Here is a 22,398-nt window from a genome sequence, read left to right on the forward strand (position 1 = left end):
AACTATTTTTTGCACGAGAATTAGTGATTATATCACATATAAACCTCATGAATGAGTAGTGTGCTACTTATGCTGAATGAGAAAAGGCGACAAATACTTTGATAGATTACCGATGACAACTTTTTACGCTTATAAGGAATGCATCAATCTAGAGATAAAAACGATGTTTACTGTGTTCAAAGCTAGTAAATATGGCATACTTTACTGCAAAAATGTTGCATGCCCTCAAACAGTTTTTGCATATGAGTTATATACCATAAAATACCGTAATTGTGGGATACCAATAATTGTGTGGGGGGGAGTGTATCAGAAGTGCCAAATTTACTTTCCAGAGTAAGTTTTTCATTCGATCCATCGACGTGGACAATGAAAGTCCAAAGAAATAAAAAGCGTAGCGTAGAATCCGTGGAGGTGTTGAATTTTATGTTTAACAAGCTGACCCGGCAAACTTCGTCCCGCCTATTTTAGTGTTTGATTTAATAATTTTAAGCATTTCAAATTCATTGATTCCTTATGAGTTGTTTATATCGTTTGAAATGATTGGTTTTATCTGAATGACAACATCCTCGACTTTTGGCTTTCGTACATCACCTCTATTCCGGAAATATATTGGGTGCATTTCAGTTATTTTCGTTGCTTTCCAGAAACTGAAAGTGGTCATCTTCGAATTCAAAATGGTGTCCAGGGTCAATGCTTGGCTTCTTTACATCATTTCGATTACAGACATATCCATATGTGGTAGTAATCGGTTATTTTCGGCTGTTTCCCAGAAGTTGCCATTTTACAATTCAAACTGGTGTCTGAGGTCATATTTTAGCTCCTTGCTCAATCTGGATCCGGTGATACTCATATTGGATGGTACTTGGTCACTTTAGGCTATGTTTTAGAAACCGAAAGTCGCCATCTTGGATTTTAAAATGGCATTTGGAGGCAATTTCTGGCCCCTGAGCGTCATTATGGTTTAAGAAACACCCATATTGGGTGTTATTTGGTCATTTTGTGGTCGATTCTAGCTCCTGTGTATCATTTTGTTTACTGAAGATACTCATAGTGTATGGAAATCGGCCATTTTTGGCCGTTTTTTATAAACCGGAAGTTGCCATCTTACAATTCATAATGGTGTCTGAGTTTAATTTTCATTTGGCATCGTAAAGAAAGTTTCGGTTTTGCCAATTTCATGTACTCCCCCCCCTCGTAGATTTTTGAGGGTCTCTGAGTGCTTTAAGGCACCCCTAAATCATGTCGGATTGAGCTGAAATTTTGCACTGATCATTTTTTAGACCTATGAACAAAATGTTCATAATGGATTTGCGAAATTTGACATGACCCTTTTCGCTGCCACCCTAGTACACATGATTCACAGCTCTGTTCGAGCAAGTGCGTCGCTTCACCCATCAGTGTGACAGTAGTTGATGTCGCAGTGAAAGATAATCTCCCACACTTCTTGTTTGTTCAAATTTAACAGTTCGTTTGGCTCGCAACATTCTCTCCGTTCATCTCTCCTTCTGAATATTGCCACTTTTGTCAACTGAAAATGACAAACAAAGAAATCTTCTGAATATCGATCGAAACTTGCGATGCTTGCAGTGGATCGATGAGCAGCCGCATGCCCTCTCATCCTATGCATAATATAATGTGATTGATTCCGATTTAACACTGCTTACGCACTGAAAAACTTTCGTCTAATGAAGTAATGCAATGTTAATTTCAATTGAAATGTCGAAGAAAAAAAGGGTCACAATTTGCGTCACTTTCATTTCAAATGAACCAATGAACACCAGGCAGGAAACAAACTTGTAATCAAACCCGTTTGGCAGCAAGAATGTTTATCGTGGAATCTGTTCGAATTGGAGTGATAGACCCAAATATTCGGTTTTATTTTTATGCTTCAAAAATGTGGCGATCGGATCTAGTGTTCTTCATTTGCGAGACAAGTGTAGACTGGTTTTTGCCAAAGATGTTCTTTACACAGGCATCGAATAAAAATTCATTAAGTACGGTAACTAATAACGACAGGCTTATTGTCACCGCATTCTAACAAAATTTCTGGTTAAAAAATCTTTTTTTGTGCAATTTTTGGCAGTTAGTATCTTCGTGCTGATCCGTACGGTTTTGTATGGCCTTCGTAGTGCTTTGTGTGCGACAAATGGTATGAACGGACATTCGTAGTGCGAATGTTAGCAATTGGTACCGTACAGTTTTGCACGGCAGATAATGTAGAAACATCGCAGTTCTGCTCCGATCAACAATCTGAAATAAAAATTTGAACTGCCAAATTTAGCAGAGAGAACGATTGTTATTGAAGTTTAGATTTTTGAAGTGACTAGGACAACATACAGTGACACAAACTCGGTGCATCGTTATTCGTTTAACATTATTTACTCAAATTCATTATCGTACAAAATTGACAGTAAATAACTACATTTCAGAAACATCTGGGAATTGATGGGCTATTTCGTATAGTGATCTTTGCTCTTCTCCACAGCTTTTAACCGTTCTGCAACACTTTCAACCGGTTTTTAGTTTATTCAGCAAAAATTTTCCTGCCCTCGCCCCGACAGAAATCTGGTGGTTTCTATTTTTTTATTGAAATGTTCCCATAAATTTTTCAATAGTATCGTAGTCTAAAGATTATGGTGCTTAACAGTTGCTTTCATTTTTCAACATTTGTCTTTTTCCATGTAGAAAGGATGACCATCCGAACTACGACACTGGGGTACTTTCATGCTGTTTGGCAAAATGGGAGCCTCTTATTTTTTTGACTGATGGGTTGGTTTTTTTTCGTTGCTTGAGCGTTAAGACTATTGTTTCCCAATTATGTCAGTGCTCAATCATACAGTCAAATTTGAATTCACTGTATCTTCATGTTTTACTCGAACTGTAATATAAAATTTGTCAGAATTTATCAGAAAACCTTACCGCAGAAATTCGCCACCCGCGGTTGTTACGGCTCACATATATTAAAATAGCAATGAGCAACCTGTCACACAAATGTTCGAATCCAAAATCACAACTGCGAAAAATATTACAAACTTGATTTATTTCCGCAATCGAAACGAATCCAACATGCCTTTTAATAGCCTCTCAAGCGTTGAACAAACGCTTACCACGAAAAAAAGCATCATGATCATGAATCTCGTTTCAACGCTTCGAGCACTACTTTGTGCAATGCAACAGAAAAACTCATGTCGCACAAAACAATAAATTGTTTCATTTTTGTCCACTTTACCGTTTTACAAGAGTTGCTGCCGTTTTTCTCCGCGTTGTTTAACATGAATCGATCCCATCAACGAACGGCGCGCGTCCGATTCCACGAAGGCAGAGCCGGGACGGGTAGCGGTAATTTTCCCACCATAAAACATAACACTTTTGAGCTGGAATTGTTTCAAAAACTGGCAAAAATGATTATAATTACGGACAGCTGGCTGGCTGAGCCTGGCTTGACTGGAGTGCCCGCTGTTGGAGTTATTGTTTTTGTGCATCCCCGAGTGGGCGAGTTTTAATATGTGCGTGTGTTTTTGTTGCGACCAGCCGACCGCAAAACAACAACGACCGCGCGACGCGATACAAATTGTTATGTGCTCTGGTGCGATTGTTTATGATGTGAATAATAAATTTTCCACCAAATTTTAGGGATGAATAACTGCATCGGTGCTGTGTGCGGTTGGCAGCAATGGCGCTGTGAACAGGAAAAAGCTGTTCCGGCGAAAAAATATTACGCTGATGTACGGAACGGCTGCGCTGGAAGGGGAGGTTGGCGCTCATTTTCGACACGGTTGCCCCCGTTTTTTTGAGGGAGTGGGCATAATTATGTGTACATTATGTTACTCCTCTATCAAGCGGCATCGAGGGAAGGGCGAGTGCACTTATTAAATTAATTGTTTATTAATTGTGTTTTCATGCATGTTAAATTATGTCGCACCGACAGCGGGCTGTTGTTTTATATTTTACGGTGCGGCCAGTATCGTAACTCAACCCGGTTTATGAAATATAATTTTTGTTCGGGAAAATTCGTATACAAAATGTGCAACGTTCCAATCGTGAGTTTGTACAGTTTGATTTAATGGAATCGCTACATTCTAAAATGTTCCAACGGCAACAGCCATCGTTCGATAGAATAACGAACATCTCGCTTTCGGTGGTCGTGTTCTGACTGACCGTTCTAAATCGTGGACTTGTTATCGTTACGATCAGATTATATACGCCACATAATTGCCCACGGAAACATTCGTAGTTTATCATAATGAACTTGCAGCGCCTATTCTGTCGTGCTATGGTATGAACGAGCGGTCTTAAGCGAATATGAGTACTTCGGTAGCAAAATGTCGGTCTCTGGCAGCAACATCGCCGTCAATGAGGTTCACCGCTATCGTTGTCCGGTCTCGGTCGGCATTAGCGGCAACTATGGAAAATGGATGGATGCCCGTTGCAACACTTCACTCGAAAGGGAGTCGGTGCGGAAATAATTTATATGCAATTAACACCTCATTTAATACAAACAAATGAACATCGTGCTCTTGATTATCGAGACAAGATAAGATAGTCATCCGAAACGGGCTGTGAGGAGGGTGGCGAGGCAGAAAATCCACAACAACAGCTTCGGTCGCTTCACTCGGAAGCGATGACAAAAGAGGAGGGTGCTGGCGATCGTTATTAAGGCTCAGGCGCACGTGGGTGTGTTGCAAATAATCGGCTGCCCGGCGGGGTGGCTTCGGCAGAACAATTATTGGCCACCGACCGCTGATTAAGCTGTTGTGGTCGGTTAATTGTAGGTTATTTCGTTGACACTACGGTAATTGTTACGCGAGAAAAGCAGCTTGAATACATTGCGGACCTACCAAGGCGCACACGGTTTCGAAGAATTGCGATCGCACAAAGCGGATGAACGAGTTTTATTGATTTGACGAAGGCGTGTGCGATTCGTAGAAGATTCAGATTAATTATGCTGATTTTTGTTGTCTAAAGATAGCACTTCCATTGGACGTTGTAGCAACAAATAACAAGACGGTCTGTTACATCGGTTTGTTGGGCAAGTTCTTATAACAACTGGCTTACTGTCTAAAAGGGATTTTAATCAACTTTGAGTTTTTGAACATAATGAAATATGTCATTCTGTATGCGCGTTCCTTCAAACTCTCGGACTACGTCATAACAACTCTTATCAAGTTACTGTCCGAAGAATTTGTTTGCGAGAAGGTTATCATCATTTCCGTGTTAACAAGCAAACAAATAATACGTTGAAGCAGAATCTGGTGTCCAAAAGATGCGCTAGAAAGTACTACAACCAGGCTTTGACGGAGTACTAAAATGCATGCTGATAGAGTACAAAACGTGAATTATAATGAATTTGGACAGCTCCTAAACCGCGCAATCAAAAAATATTGGGCAATTGTCAAGTGATACTTGAAAACAACTGACTGGTGATGCTGCAGACATGGCGAAATCATGGAATAAAATATATTTTCCATGACCTAACAGCATCAGCCATTAACTATTTTTGCTCCGTGGCATTTTTTGAATTTGAAATCACGAATATCCACAATTTCACATGAAACATATATTTTTGATGTTTTTCGGATATCTTAAACTAAAAGCATTTAACCAGTTGGAATCGAATTATTAAAAAAAAACATTTTCGAGCGATCCTTCATTGTTGGAAATTTAAGATTGATGTTCTTCCACCGTCTGGTTCGACTGCCGTGTGGTTGACTCCTCGCTCAAAGTGACATTAACCCCCTTAAATCGAAAAGCCGTCCAACAGTTGAGTTGGGCTAACTTCTTCTTCTTCTCCATATAGAGCTATGAACTCAAAATATTTCTCACGTTATTGTTACGTGATGGTCTAATCTACCAGTAATCTCCCAGATGGTCCCAAGGTACGATGCTGCCCTAACAAGCCAGTCGTCGTAGGTTCGAGTCTTGGCTCGGGAGAAACTGTTAGTGTCAGTAGGATCGTAGCGTTAGCCCCGCAATTGTCCTGTACACTAAACAGTCGGCTGCGAAGTCTGTGTATAAATAACCAGAAGGTCAAGTTCCGAATTGGAATGTAGCACCAAGGCTTTGCCTTTTTATTGTTACGTGAAAATTCCTATAATTGTTATTTTCTGTCATTTTGCATGATTTATTGGACATATATAACATTTACGTGAAAAGCACAAGCATAAAATTATTTATCACGTACCTTCTACGCGAACTTGACAACGTCAAACAGGATGTGTCGCGTAAATTATCTGTGCGAAAATATGCAGAAATCAAAATGGCGAAGCTGTTGTCTGATTCACTGTGACGAAACATTAAACAGAACTTCTCGATGGCAGTGAATTTTTCGATTATCTTAACAGCTTGAGCTTACAGGTTTCACACAATTTCAGTTCAGAGATGAAGGAGAAACCTGAACACAAACAGTTGCAGCGGACAGTAAATTAGTTTTTATGTCGTTTTGTTCACTAATGAATTGACGAATTTGCATACCCGAGCGATTTATTACGTAACGCATTTCGATAATTTTTGAAAACCATTTCATATCTCTTAAAATTTAGAGAAGTAATTGAAAATTATACTTTTCATAAAATGTGATAGCCAACAGAAACTCAAATGCTTTTCACTTTACCAGTAGATGAGTGCTATGTGTAACTCACATGAATTGCATATGTCTACTGAATAAGATTCAAAGGATAATTCTGGAGTACTTCGTGATAAGGTCGTAGGTATGTCTGAACGTAAACAAAACGAGTGAGAAATGATTTGTGCTTGTGAAGTACAAGGGATATAACACTCACTCGTTTTGGTTACGTTTAAAAATACGACCTTACCACAAAGTACTTCAGAATTCATCTCACCAGGTCATGATGAACTCAAATGACAATCACGTAGAATCTATACTTGAAAACGATAGTGGAAAATATTCACGTAACTTTTCCGATAACTATAACGTGAAAAATATGTTGAGTATAGAAATCTATTGCCGGGCATTTTCAAAGAGAGTTCGAATAAAGATAATCGTATTATAAAACAAGTTTTTGTTATTCAGTTCTTTCCTTTCTATTCTTGGATCAAAACTTAATCCGTTTTAAATAAAACTACCCCATATTTTGCGAATTATTGCGATAATTGAATTATAAATCACTACTACTGCGATATATTTACTGTTACTGCTCTTCGCTTCCCAAATTTCCAGACAATTCACCGATTTAATCCATTTTATTGAATATACATGCCGAAACCAGGATTTTCCGAACTCTATTAAAATATACATCCTAAAATATTATGAATATGATCAATTCCACAAAAAAGGGGCAACCAATTCAATCGACCATATTTGATTTGACTGAACTTTTGCATAGACGTTTCTATAGGCAAAAGATACCATTTTGTGCTATTGGTTGAATTTTTCGGAACACGATCCAGTTTTGAGAAGCTACTTTGGGAAGGTATTAATGATAACAAAAATGTTTAGGGCCAAAACGGTTTGTTTGATTGGTGTGACGTCTTCGGCAAAGTTGTAGATAATATTTAAACTTTCCGAAAAAAATGTAGGGTATAGCGAGGCTAGTTGGTCATTTTTGGTCAAAATATTCTGTAACTATTTGTAGGGAATATTATTGCAAAAACTCATTACATGAAAATGTTGCGTTAAGTTTGAAGCTTCTAGAAAAAATATGAACGACTCATAATAGTTTATGATTTTGCGGATGTTTAATGTTTTTTTTTGACCAGTGGTGGGGTAAATTGGTCAGGGTGTGGGGTAAATTGACCATTTTTATTTCGTAAGGACAATTAAGTTATTCTTCCTCACTGCATTTGCGGCAGTCTGTAGCGTCTCAGCGGAAGTCAAACCTCTTCCGGTTTTTTGTTTATACGCTCGCTTTCCAAAATCCCAAACCACGAGAAAAGTAACTCATAATTGCATGAAAAAAATCGTATTACTAATACTTGACGGAAGGTATATGATGAAATCTCTCTGATGGTTTGGTTGGACACCAAATCAAAGACAACACGGATTAAACTGAGAACCGTAGCCGAATTCTAGATTCGCATCTGCCATTACAAGCACACTACCAAAGTCTCAATAGTTTTTTTTGTTGTTGAAAACTTGCATTCACCGAAATTTTCGTCGAGTAGAAGGCATTCTTCGATGTATTAGTGTGTGTATTTCAGATCAATGACTCGGCATTTATAGTGTCCACTAAAACACTCATAACAATGACGATGAAATGGAGATAACTTTTACCAAATTGTTTATCGTTTAAAATAAATGGTTTTGCTAAGCAGAGCACATGCTGTTTTTGCTTGTTTTTAGTTTGCATCACGAAATGCAAACTGTTTCCAAAACGCAAAAACGTGATCAAAATTATTTTGATCAAAAAAATAAAATAGATTTTAGAGCCATAGTGCCTTCAAGAATGTTGAACCATTGGTTATTCTCCATGTTATAGAAGTTGAAATTTTGTGATTAATCCACTTAACAGTGAGAAGCGAATTTTACTTTTTTCATTTTTGCATATAAAAATTCACTTTGTTCGGCTAAGTTGATGCACATTTTATAAGAAACAACTTTTTCAAAGGAATCATACTTCTATCTGCCTTTTTAAATGGACTTTTGTGGAGTTTTCTACAGATTGCCACTAAAAATCAATTTTCTCAATATAACATTCAGTATTGATTTTCTAAAATTTTTCAATGTTCTACATTGTTGGTTGGTATCATAAAACAAACGGTTTCATCGAAAAAAGTTTATTTTTATCTCTCTTATTTCATTGATTATTGTTTATTGAAACAATGCACTAATTTACTAACAGATGTTTAAAAAATCCGCAAATATCTGCAGAGTAAACCATTTCTATTTTTAAGTATAAGTAAAACATCATATAATCCAGATATAGGCATGTGTCTCTCGCTGTCTCCTGTGCAGATATTTGTGAATAAATAAGTGCATTATTTTGGTTAAAAATTTAATAACTAAATAAACTTAAGAGATAAAAGTAAGTTTCTTCAGTGAACTTGTGTGTTTTATTATAATAAACAACATAATTAACAACATTGTAGAACATTGAAAAATTTTAGAAAATCACAATAAAAAGTTATATTAAAAAACTGATTTTAAAGGGGCATTCTAGAGAAAACTTCACAATAGTTCATTCAAATTAGCAGATACAAGTATAGTGTCTTCTACAAAGTTGTTTTTTACAAAATGGGCTAAAACTTTACTCAGCAAAGTGGATTTTTATATGCAAAAATGAGAAAAATAAAACTCATTTCTCACTTTTAGGTAGATGATTCACAAAATTCTAACCTATACACAAATGGAGAATAATTATTGGAACAACTTTACTTAAGACCCTGCGACTCCAAAATCATTATTTTTTGAATAAAGGTAAATTAGCGCATTATTCTAGTAAAAATCGTCAACAGCCAAAATAAACTTTCTTCGGAGATATTATTTGTTTCGTTGTAGCAAACAATTTGGTAGAACATTCAAAAATTGTATAGAACCACCATAGAAAGTTAAATAGCAAAAAAAGATTTCTAGTAGTAATCTATAGAAAACACCACAAAAGTCCATTTAAATAGATAGATAGAAGTATGATGTCTACCACAAAGTTGTTTCTTTTAAATTTTGATACAACTGAACAAAGTGGATTTTTATATTCCAAAATAGGAAAAGTAAATTTCGTTTCTCACTGTTGAGTGGATTGATAATGGAGTTGCAACTCTTCTAATATGGAAAATAATTAATGGAACAATTTTGCTAAAGACGTTACGGCTCTAAAATCAATTAAAAACCTAAATTAATCCACCTAACGGTCAGACCCAGCCTTTCTCATTCAATTTTTTATTTGTAAAAATAGATTTACATGAACACTTCAATCCAATTAATGTATATTCACTCTTTAGGTTCTAAAATATTGATGTTGTAATCTTTACATATAAAAATGCAGTCTACTCTGTCTGTCTGTCTGATCCATATAGGCCCGAAAACTACCGAACCGATCGACGTGAAAATTTGTATGTAGGGGTTTTTGGTGCCGATAAAGGTTCCTATGATAGTTTGAGACCCCTTCCTCTTCTGGAAGGGAGGGGTCCCATACAAATGAAAGATAAATTTCTGCACAACTCAATAACAAACCAAGCAAATGAAACCGAATTTGGCATGTGGATGTTTTAAGGGGTAACTAATATGTCCATAATAGTTGGATGAAACACAAATTTGTGCACATCTCGAGAAATAATCAACCAAATGGAACAAAATTTGGCAGGTAAATGATTTTAGTGGTAACAAATATGTACATAATGGTTTGAAACCCGACTCCCTCTTCTATAAGGGAGGGATCCCATGAAAATGAAACACAAATTTCGCACAGCTCAAGAACCAATCAAGAAAATACAACCAAATTTGGTATGTGAATGTTTTTAGAGGTAACAAATATGTCCATAATGGTTAACGCCCCTCCCTCTTCTGGAAGTACATGTTTCTTCAAAATTTCTGCCCATCTCGCGAACTCATCAACTAAATGGAACCATATTGGCAGGTGGATGTTTTTAGTGGTAACAGATATGTTCCATAATAGACCTCAGACAACATTTTGGATTGTAAGATTGCAACTTCCGGTTTCTGGAAAACAGCAGAAAATGACCAAATACCACCCAATATTAGTTTTTCTTTAATCAGTATGCCGTTCGAAATCCCGAAATTGTCTCCAAATGCCATTATGAAATCCAAAATGGCGACTTCCGGTGTCGAAAGAACAGCGGCAAATGACCAAATACCACCCAATATGGGTATTTCCGGAACCGTAATGATACACTGGAGCCACAAATCGACTTCAGACAACATTTTGAATTGTAAGATGGCAACTTCCGTTTTCTGCAAAACAGCCTGAAATGGACGATTCCCATTAAATATTAGTATTTCTGGAACCAGAAAGATGCACAGAAGCTAAAAATTGATCACAGACACTATTTTGAATATTAGGATGGTGACTTCTGGTGTCTGGCAAACAGCCGAAAATGACCAAATACCATTCAATATAAATGTTTTCGGAACCAGAATTACGCCCAGATGACAGAAATTGATTTCACAGGCAATTTTAAAGTCCAAAATGACGACTTTGGCTTCTGAAAAACAGTCCAAAGTGACAAAATATCACCCAATGAGTTTTTCTTCAACCAGTATCCTAAATTCAATTTTGAAATCCAAGATGGTGACTACCGGTTTGTGAAAAACAGCCTAAAATAAACAAATACTATCCAATATGAGTATCTCTGGAACCAGAATGATGCAAGGAGCTAACAATTGACCTCAGGCACCATTTTGAATTGCAAAATGGCAACTTATAGACAACAGTCGGAAATGACCGAATTATACTCAATATGGATATTTCCGTAAACGTGATGATGCATAGAAACCAAACATTGACCCTGGACACCATTTCGAATTTAGAGACGACCACTTTTAGTTTCTGGAAAATAACCAAAAATACCTCCCAATATGGGTATTTCCGGTGTCAGATTGATGCCAGAATGTCTGCTGAAAATGACAGAATACCACCCAATATGAATATATTCAGAATTAAAGCGATGTACAGAAGCCAAAAGTTGAGGATATTGTCATTTCGATAAAACCAATCATTTTAAACGGTTTGTTATTTGACTTTGATCATATCCTATGACCGATTCGTCGTGCATTTGCAGACTTTAAACACATTGCAAGGAATCAATGAATTTGGAACGTTCAAATAGTACGATACCACATTTAAATTATGTTGAGGCCACATATATCGATCAAAGCAGGTATAGTTTTAAATGGTCTTTGAATTTCTCTTCTTTCCATAACTTTTGAGCCACATGTCAAATTGTTATGAAGTTTGTTATTTGTAAGTTTGAAAGATGACTCGTTCGTATGACATTAGATATGTTCAAATAAGTCATGTAATCTTTGAGATAATAGACTTTCGTTGTTTTATTAACAATTTAATACATAACGGTTGCTTTAGTTGCGGTTGCGATTATAATCAAATGAAATGGGAACGTGTAGGGCAGCCAAAATTTGAAACCACGTGTTCAATCATAATTCATCAGTTAACCCTTAACTAGCCCGCTCATCTGATAATGATAATCAAATCGGTTGTGTAGTTTCTGAGATAATGAAGTTTCGTGATTTTCACAAGTCGGTACATTACAAATGAAGTTACAGTTCGATTACAATAAAATTCAATAGGGTCTTCTAAGGCAGCTAGACCATTCATTTGACACTAATTTTGTGGAAATCGGGTCGGCCATCTCTGAGATAAGTGAGTGAGTCCAAGTAGTCTTCGGAATATGTTCCTTTGCATAGCTGGATTTCACATTTTTAAACATAACAGGCAAAGTGATAGTCCGATTGCAAAACAAATCAATAGGGTCTTATGGGGCAACTAGACCTTCCATTTGACACTGATTTTATGAAAATCGGTTCAGCCATCTCTGAGAAACATGAGTGAGATTAAACAGTCTTCAGAACACGTTTCTTTTCATAACTTTTGAACCAGAAGTTCAATCTTTATGAAATTCAAAAGTCAAGAGTTTTTTAGTAGCCCGTTCTTTTGAGACCAAATTCTACAAATCGGTTGTGTAGTTTCTGAGATATTGATGTTTCATGATTTTCACATTTTTAAACATAACCTCTAAACTAAGAATCCGATTGCAATGAAATTCAATAGGGTCTCATGGGGCAACAAGACCTTTCATTTGCAATTAATTTAATGAAAATCGGTCCAGCCATCTTTGAGAAAAGTGAGTGAGAATAAAAAATCACAGGAGGGTTGTATGTAAAGCCACGACCGCAAGGTTGAAGTAGAATACTTTTACACAGCTCTACTTACGGCTGTACAGTAACATTAACGGCCAGCACAATAGAAAGGTGTTTTCACATTGAAAATTAGACACGGCTTTACTGGAGTAAGTGTTGACGCTAATACCGCCGCAATCGCACGAAAGCGCGTCGTTTCATGTGGGGAATAATATCAACAACGAAAAATGACGCGCGTCTAAGCACACCCGAACTGTTTCGCCGTGTCGCTTCCATTTACTTCCTTATAACACTGCTGCACCTACCGCTGAGGCTGTTACCATACTGCTACTGGTACCCAAAGCTATTAACTCTTCAAATTAAGTGTTTTATTTGTCCTCAAAAGGACAATTGTTCAATTCCATATCGGATATAATACAATCGCATCTCTGTAATATTACCGACAGTAATATTCTTCTGAACAAAATGATCCAACTTTTCCATTAGAGGAAGTGCCGGCTGATGTACGGCAAAAATCTCACCCGATCGCTCGCGTTGGCGTTCAGCCTGGCAGAGGCCTGAGACGTGGTGACAAACCAAACCACAGGGCAAGTGATTCGTTTAATTTGAAGGCAGCCACAGGCGCAACCCGCTGCTATCCTCTGTTACTGCTGCGTGCTGATATCTGCTGCTACTGCTGTCAACGTTGTGGACGTTCCATCCAGCTCACCTTCCGACTAATGAAAGTAGCTAGTTTTCCCAGAAACACTCTTTTATAGCCGAAGGGTGCGACGAAATAGGCCACGCCTTTCTGTTCAGTTTTACCATTTCCTAATGTTCTTCAGACGAATTATTTCACAATTCGCATTTGATTTTTGTATCCAGCAAATAAACACCGATGGTGCTCTCACACACGCAACGATTTTACCCCTAACCGTATTGCGGTTTGTAACATCAAGCGATTTCGTTTGCTCGCTGTTGCGTGTTGCATCATGTTGCAACTTGGCAGCTGGGAGACGACGCAATTCTGTCCATGCTGATTGATAGAACCGTCTTCATATTAGCTCTGCATAGTCGAACTAACTGCTTTTGTGAATGCGTTCTAACAGGGCAGTTTTTTATTCAAAGTTGGTTATGCTGATCGCAGCCTTTGCGCTGCCCCTACAGAGGGAGGTCTACTAAATAAAGTAAAAAATAGACAACTACAACAGAATTTGATTGCATCCCGCACAGAATGTCTGCTTGTGTTGATGCCAGAAAATTATTTACCTCCAATTATTTGTTTATTTGCCTTGAAAAAGGCATTTTGCGGTTCAAGATCGGTTGCTGATCACAACCTTTGACCTGCCCTAACAGTGGGGGAATTAAGATACACGTACAACATGCACTGTGGAAGCTATTTCACATTCATTGAATTAGACGGGTGCGACAGATTTAAATTTCTAGGATCCAAAACAGAATACTTGCTTGCGTTGTCAAAAATTATGAACTTTCAATGACTCATTTATTTGCCTTGAAAAGGGCATTTTGATGCTCGAAATTGGATTTCCTGATGGCAATCTCCATGCTGCCCCAACACGGGGGGAATAATGGCAGTCTGGCGACACACGCTGAGAAGAACCGCGCTGCGCCTGAGACGTGGTGGCCAACCACAGGGCTAGTGCTGCTGCTAAGGAAGGACGACTGCTATTGTCGCTGTCTAGAATTATTATGAGCGGCTTCGGCTGAAAGAGGCTCTCATATAGGCCAAAGAGCATGTTTTCAATTGCAAGGTATATGATTCTATCGACCATGCTTGGGAAGCAATTATATGACGACCAATCAGAGGTCGAATTTTTCGTTTTGACAAGGCTTAACTATTTTCAATAGTACAATAGTGTGAATAATAAAATTACAATTATCTTCTTTTGGGAAGAATCTTAGAAGATTTTCCAATCTATTGCCGCAAGAACAAAGGAAATCCATCGAATACTAACAGATTTATTAGCATTTGAAATTGGACATATTTTTCACTTATTTCGGTTTTAGATTTTCATTTTACATCCCTATGTAGCCGAACTTCCTGAGAGAAGTATTCTACTTCAAAATCTGCACATACACACACACACACACACACACATACAAAAAATGCTCAGCTCGTCGAGCTGAGTCGAGTGATATATGCCGTTCGGCCCTTTGGAGCACTTTTATACTTTCGGTTTTGCAAGTGATTGCTATACCTTTCTAGAAGAAAGACAAAAAGCTTAATTTTTAAAAATCTAATTTTCTTTTATAAAAACTACAAAGATTACCTAAACGATGCAATCGGTCCAATCATGAAAAAATCGAAGAAAAAAGGTATGATTTTTTGAAAACAAAAAAAAATTATTATTTTTTTTCCGGAGAACAGGTTTTTTGGAAGGACAAAATTTATATCTATAACTTTGCCGAAGACACTATGCCAATTAAACAAACCGTTTTGACTGTAGAATCATTTTTATTTCCCAATAGAGCACTCTCTAAAACGACTTGTTTTATTAGCATAATCGCTTTGGCAAAGTTGTAGATAATGATTTTGTCCTTCCACAAAACAATGTACCCTGTGAAAAAAAAATATATTTTTTTTTTTTTTAAATCATTACTTTTTTCCTAATTTCTCATTGGTAATAATGCATTGTTTTGGTAATCTTCTGTAATTTTTATAAAAAAAATCAGATTTTTAAAAAATGAGGACTGATTAGATACCTAGTTTGAAGAGGTAATTTTTTCTCGTTCATCATTAGACTTCATTCAGAACGTCCTTTACAAAAGACGCTTGTAAATTCGACATCATGTCCATGTCTCAGCACGAGCTGAATTTTCTTTTCCTACAGCAGTATGCCACACCTAACAGCAGCGTAATAAAATGTTGCGTAACTGTATTCAGCATCTTCTGTTGTCTGCTTCCGTACGACACTAGAACGCATAATCAAGCCTTGAAAATGGTCAAGCTTTAATCAAACAAACACTTTTCTATTGAAATTGACCAACTCTTGCTGAAACGCATATTACAATTAATCTGATTAGTCGTTTAATGCTTGCTTTCCCTAACACGGTCTACAGAATTATCTAACTAATAAACCGGGAATGCACTTTTTATGCGATAATATAAAAGCCTTCTTCTACTCAAACTAACCAGTTTACTAGTGGACGGTTTTAACTAAACAGCTGTGGAGCATTGTTGCATTCGGAAGTGACCGCGAATTCTTTCCATTGAATATGCTAAGATTGCGATAGACTACCCGAGCAGGAGAAAATATCATAATAATATCAAACCCTGATATTGAAAACTTGATAATACAAATGTGGTTTATATAGTTGGTAAAATGACAAAAAAATACCAGACTATTGTTCTTTCAAGACCATATTATTATCTCAGCTTAATATTCTATTAACAAACCAATAAATTGCATTTAAAATCATGAAATTAACCGGTTCATATATTCTAGAATTATTGGATACTAAATGCATAACTGAAGGTATAGTAGGGTAGGGAACATATTTTAAGCAGCTTTAGGAACCGCCTGTGTATTCAGACGAAATACTCGAAATATGTTGGGTGAAATTCGAACAGTAGTATATCAATCTGTTCTTTATCGTTTTGTCTGTCAGAATTTGTTTTCAGATTGTAAAACTAAGTTAGCAAACTTTAACAATAATCAATTAAAGTTACCAATCGTGGGACACTATTCCAATCACCCCGAACCTATTTTAAGCAGTTTCCATCTGTTTTGCAGGCGTTTTTTTGCAGCATCCGAAGTGGCTCCTGAATGGCTGCAATATAGGTCGATTTGTTTCAAACGATGTTTGTTCACAGATTTTTTGTGATTAATGGTATTTCTTAAATTCGTAAGACAGCTAGACAATCAAAGTTTTCGTTTTCATAATTGAAATTGTCAATATTGATCAAAAAGCTGGAGTTTGAGGCCTGTTTTCTGCGACTGATTAAAATAGGTGCTACAGCTTAAGCCGTTCCTTACCCTAGATATTCAATTACGAATTATTTGCAGACGTAACGCTCCTTTGATGAGATCTTAGAAAATCAATTCAAAGATCTTATAAAAGGCACAACAAGGTATGATATCAAAATTTGATATTGATTCCATATGCATGCTAGGAACGTGAATGTCTTTCGGATAACACTATATGACCCTATAACAAAATATGTTATTGATGAGTTATGATTTTGGTTCTTTATCCCGCCCGGGTATCTTCTCAATGTTAAAAACTTTCATCCAGCACTATTCATTGATTTAATCCTCTGGAAATTATGTGGTGACCCTGAAAAGGCAGCTGGGGTTCATTTACGGCCTCTTAATGTCATCCCAGCTCAGGCAACAGCAAATTAAAATGGTATTTGCCCATATTTGGTTATTTACCAAGGACATTATTTCCAGAGAGTTATTTTATTAGTATTGGATAAAAGTTATTGTTGAAACTCTGGTGGTGACAACGGAATGAGGTGTGATGATGTTTTTGCCTCGTTTTGGACCTCTTTTCAACCCTCTGCGACTTGAGCTGATTATAATATATTACTCAGGAGATTGTTTAGAATTCTGGCTTCACCAAAATATTTCCATTTTTTCGATTTTATACATGGTTCCAGGTTTCAGAAGATGCAAATTATGTTTTCTTTACATAATATTCAACAGAATATGGAATAGAATATGGAATTTGAATCTAATTAGTAGATTTACTTGTTTTATACTCTGTGAATAATTATCGTTTTGAACCACAAGTGTTCCCCCGACAGCACAAGAATAAAATAAGCTAAAAGTATGAGATGTTAACAAAGGGGGACATGACTATTCATAACAGTCAAAGCAATCATGCAATCGTCTCACGATAAGAGGAATCCTAAACCACACCACGACAACTGAATAATGCTTAAGCAGAATAAACTTTCTGGAAGCTCCTTCCGCTGTGAACCATGTCCTTGATTCGGAGTAATCGATGCACTCCATCAACAAATCACAGTTTTTATGTAAATATTTTATTCTCTGCTCTTAAATCTGATTAGTAGGGAAACTGCTCCATTATTCATCTCATTAAGCCGATATTCACGAAGAATGCACGAATTAAACATTAAACTTTCATGAAATCATTGCACAAATAAACAAAATACGTTTACGTGCTCTTATAGAATCGTTCAGCATTGTATATTAGGTAAACTTAGCTGGATTTATCCTGAATTTTGTAAAACAAACCCTTTTCCACAACGCTTCCATATCCATCTCAAAACTTGAATCACTGCTCGATTATTAATCTCACGACGCCCCCATATTCATCACACTGTTAATCATGAATGAATCACATTATCATGAATGAACGTAGCCGCAGCCCGTCGTAGTAGGTTACCTAGATATTCGCTGTAGTTGCTTACGTGCAAATATGCTAACCTAGGTAACCACTGCAGTGCTGTTCATTTATGTCAATTATGTCGGAATAATTCAACATTTTCAGTATGATTTGTTCGTATTAACAGAAACCGATTTGGCAACTTTAGATTTTCTTCAAGGCAGTTAAAACAGATGAAAATACATACAGTTGAAATTTAGAAATTGTAGAAATTCATCTCATATATTTCTGCTAATTCAAGCTTGTTATTGTAAATTTGAGGTGAGCATTTCAAAGATTAACGTATTCTTAGTGTAGTGAGTGATTTTGTTTAGTGATTAAAATAAAAATTGGTACAATACAATTTTACATACTGGTTCTAGAGCGTCTCGGGTTTTTTTCAAAGCCCTTCTTGCTGGTTCACTTAACGCGCATTTCTGAATTATCGTGTTTTTTTTACGCGGATTTTTGAAATAACGCGGTTTTTTACGAGGCACGTATCCCCCGCGTAATAAAAACCTGACTGTTTACATACAAAAACCGGACTGTAGTACATACAAAAAACCGTCTCTAATTCAATTTCTTTACAACTTATAGACTCGTGACTGCATCTTCTGCATCGAAGGGCTTGTGTTTTGGTAAAAGAAGTAAAGGTGTTTAAACAACTTAGTATGATCCATGTCTGCAGAAAACACAGAAACTATTCCGGAAATGAAACTAGTATCTTGTAATTTTCTCTATTAAAAGCCACAAAAAAGCAACGATTTTTCTTTGGAAATCCAAGTGATTGTTTATGAGCTTTTAGAAGATTTTAGGATGCCACAGATAAAAACATTTGAACAGATCTCGCTGCAATACTTTGTGCAATGTTTTAGTGTATTTTTTTTTTACCTGCAAAAAAATCAGTCTTTACAAAAATGCTACGTCGATTTTACTAGAACCCCCCTCCCCCCTTGTCACAGTTTGTCACAAAATGATGATATCCCTCCTCCCCCCATAAATGCTACGTCATTTAAGTATGGTTCCTTGGCTGCTGAACGAGTCCCGTTGTAGCCGTACAGAACAATGCGCGGATTTTGTTTTCTGAGGTAGATGATTGAAATAAATAAGTTTTCTAGTGCAGATGCCTGACTATTATATCAAATTTAGAGCTTTTAAGTGAGTTTATGAGGATTCAACTTTATGAGAAATCTAAAGTGAACTAAGAAGAATCCATTCCATGGATTCGCAGATTGATTTATTTAGAAAATATGCGTTTTTTCCTGTTTTTAATTGTGTTTTCATATTGTATGAGATGAATATATGGGCTGAGATTAATAATGGAGCAGATCCCCTATATCAGCGGAATGGTATGAAAAATTCAATCACATATTTTTTCTTCACTTCGAAAGAAGTCAGAATTCTAACCTACGATTTGAAGCTATATGTTCCAAATCTTATTTAAATATACTCATGACAGTTCAAAACATTCTCGACATGCTTAATACCTTCTACCCAAAATTAGTACACAAGCTCAATTGTATCAGCACAACCCACCTTAGAAAATGAATTAATAAAACACGTTTAAGGCTGCCAAGAGGAAACTAAAACAATCTTTTAATAATTTCTAAATTCTAGAAAAAGGTTTCGTGTGACGGACTCACTCAAAGCAGGTTTACAGTAGTTTTTTAAGGAAATTCACAAAAAAAAGAAAAGCAGTAGAGTAATTGATGATAGATTAAGTTCCCAGAAGAAGACAGCAATTTTTGGTTGTTCTATTTTCAGAACATCAACGGACGTGAATTACGGACTTTCAAATTTACTGACCGGAAAGATTAGCATTACGCTGATTAATAAATCAAAGTGATCTACTTTCAAGTTGATATTGGATTGATATTGGATGGGGATTGAAAGGTGATGCATACAGAGCCTGCATCTAGGATCTAGTTGCTATAAAAATGTTTATTTTGAGTAATGAGTTACTCTGACTTCCAATATTCCGCATCAGTAGGAAATCAACTGACGTTTAAATTTACGACTGTCAAAATACAAATCCATCAACTATGGATGGCACCCGACCAGCAATAGTTCTCACGTTTACGACACACCATGGCTATCAACCTCAACTTACCATTCCGCACTTTCACGCACTCCTTCTTATCACCCAGAATCGCCGATACACTGAACTTTAGCACCGGCTTGGTAACCTCCTTCAGGATTGTCCGCTTGGAGGCGATAAATTCACTAAAACCACACTTTTGACACCGAAACTCATAATCACTCTCGTTGCAAAAGACCTTCTCGTCTGCCGCACCTTGCCGGACCGTCGGTTCCGACTGATAGTGGCCACACTTGCCACAGCAATAATCCATCAGCATATTGTTTTCATCGTTCGCACTGGGGCCGTTGTAAGGGCGAAGTACCGTCGCCGGTCCGAGCTCATCGTCCGAGAAGGACGAATTGTTCACATGGTAGGAGCTATGGAAACTCTTCGGCGAGTCACACAAGCTGTTGGAATCCTTCAGATCGGACACGTGTTCTTCGAACTCACTGTCCGAGCCGGACACCGACGCCACGGACGAGTCACCGCCGGCACTGATTCTGCTGGACGAATGCAACCGATTGATGGCGCAATGCTCTACATCCTTTTCCTGCAGGATGCTGTCGACCATAAACGCAGTGGACATTCTGAGAACCGCACTACAAAATTGCTCAAACTAATTTTCCACTACAAGGTACAGGCTCATAACTAGCGCACAAATGGCACTTCGCTTGGCACTTGTCGCTTTTTCTCATCCGCGGAAACCCCCCGTTACCAGTCGTCGTCACCAATCACGCATCAATAAAATCTAATAACGATAATAATAAATGTTATTCAGAACTGCATCTCCCTTGTCGTCGCTTGCCGAGAATTCGATTAAATCTAGTCCCTGGAATTGCTGATCTCGCACTGGTTGCATTCACCCTACTGGCGAGGGTCGAAAGTCGAACGGCACAGATTTGCCACACACCGCTGTTGCCTATTCGGTACCCCGAAACAAGGAGGTTTTCACCGCCACAGTGTACCAGCAGCAGCAGCACATAGAACATGGGAGCAGCTTCTGTGACCTGGACGAAAAGCGAATCCCAGTCATCCGCAAGGGGTGCGCTTCCGCCTATTGTCGTGATGCCTTCCCCTCCGGAGCGGAATCCAACATGAAGAGTGTAACAATTTTGGACATCAATGATGATGATGACGATCGGATTGTGTCAGGATTAGTGAGTGTTCATCTCGATTTTGCTGGCAAAGTTGCCAGATACATTTTGACAACCAAAACAATCAAAAACAAAATATTTCGGAACGAGATTTAGAGCAAAACCACGAAAATAATTTCGCCATTAGGGCAGATGCCAAACTTTGTAAATTAGGGAGTAATAGCCACTGGAAAACCTGGAATTATCAAAGAATTTGATTCCAGTTGTAAAAACCTTGAATGATCAGGGAATTCTTGCTGTTTAAATAAACTTCCTCAAAAGGAAACCAAGTTAGAAAAGAAATACAACATGATTCTTATCAATAAGCATTGAAGTAAAATAAAAAACCGGCAACATAATCAGCTTGCACCGTGAATGCTTGGCGATTCTAACAAAAAGCATGAAGCAATCATCATCCCGCTCTACCCATTTTACCACCTCTTTTTTCGCGCAAATCTTTTCACCAATATGCTCTTAGCAAGTGATTGTCAGAGGAAAAAAAACTCCCAAGAATCGAAAACAAACACAAACTTAGATGGGATGGAAAAGCAGAGAGAGAGAGAGAGCAAGGACTTCAATGCATTGGTTCTCTTTCACAACGTCTCTCCTAATCCCAATATACGTGCTCAGCAAGGACGAAAATAGGCGGAGTCTATTTATTTTCCTCTTTCCCTCCACACAACTTATGTACACCCGAAACGAGACGTGCAGTATCGTTTTAAGGATTTCATTTTTATTTTCCAACTTACACAATCGCGCGTGCACACACACAGAAAAACCCATTCCACGTTCCGTAGGTTTTTTTTTCTTCGTTTGACAACGAGTGCGAGAGAGCACGTGTTTAGATACTGTCGGTTTGCACATCCTTGCCGAGTGCGCGAACTAACGAACTCCACTCCAATAAATAAGGATTCTCTAACTACTCAACACGGCCGGTGGGAGAGGAGGAAACCGTGAGTGTGTGAGAACTGATAATGATGGCACTGGGGAGGAGGCACACTCGAGAAAAAAAAACTCCCATCCATATATATTTTCCAATAAAAATTTATCCTTTTTCCTAGGTC

General features: G+C 37.4%; 1 protein-coding gene across 1 annotated transcript in view; it reads right to left on the reverse strand.

Moving 5' to 3' along the window:
* Nucleotides 1-21,121, reverse strand: part of LOC129719591 (myb-like protein H) — a 51,836-nt gene extending 30,715 nt beyond the window's left edge. The window contains exon 1 of the mRNA XM_055670982.1: nucleotides 20,232-21,121. Within this exon, the coding sequence (XP_055526957.1) occupies nucleotides 20,232-20,787 (556 nt within the window). The 5' untranslated portion in view covers nucleotides 20,788-21,121. The remainder of the gene's footprint in view (nucleotides 1-20,231) is intronic.
* Nucleotides 21,122-22,398: the final 1,277 nt, after the last annotated feature.

Source organism: Wyeomyia smithii, chromosome 2 (genome assembly GCF_029784165.1).
Source record: "Wyeomyia smithii strain HCP4-BCI-WySm-NY-G18 chromosome 2, ASM2978416v1, whole genome shotgun sequence".
In the NCBI taxonomy this organism is placed as follows: Eukaryota; Metazoa; Arthropoda; class Insecta; order Diptera; family Culicidae; genus Wyeomyia; species Wyeomyia smithii.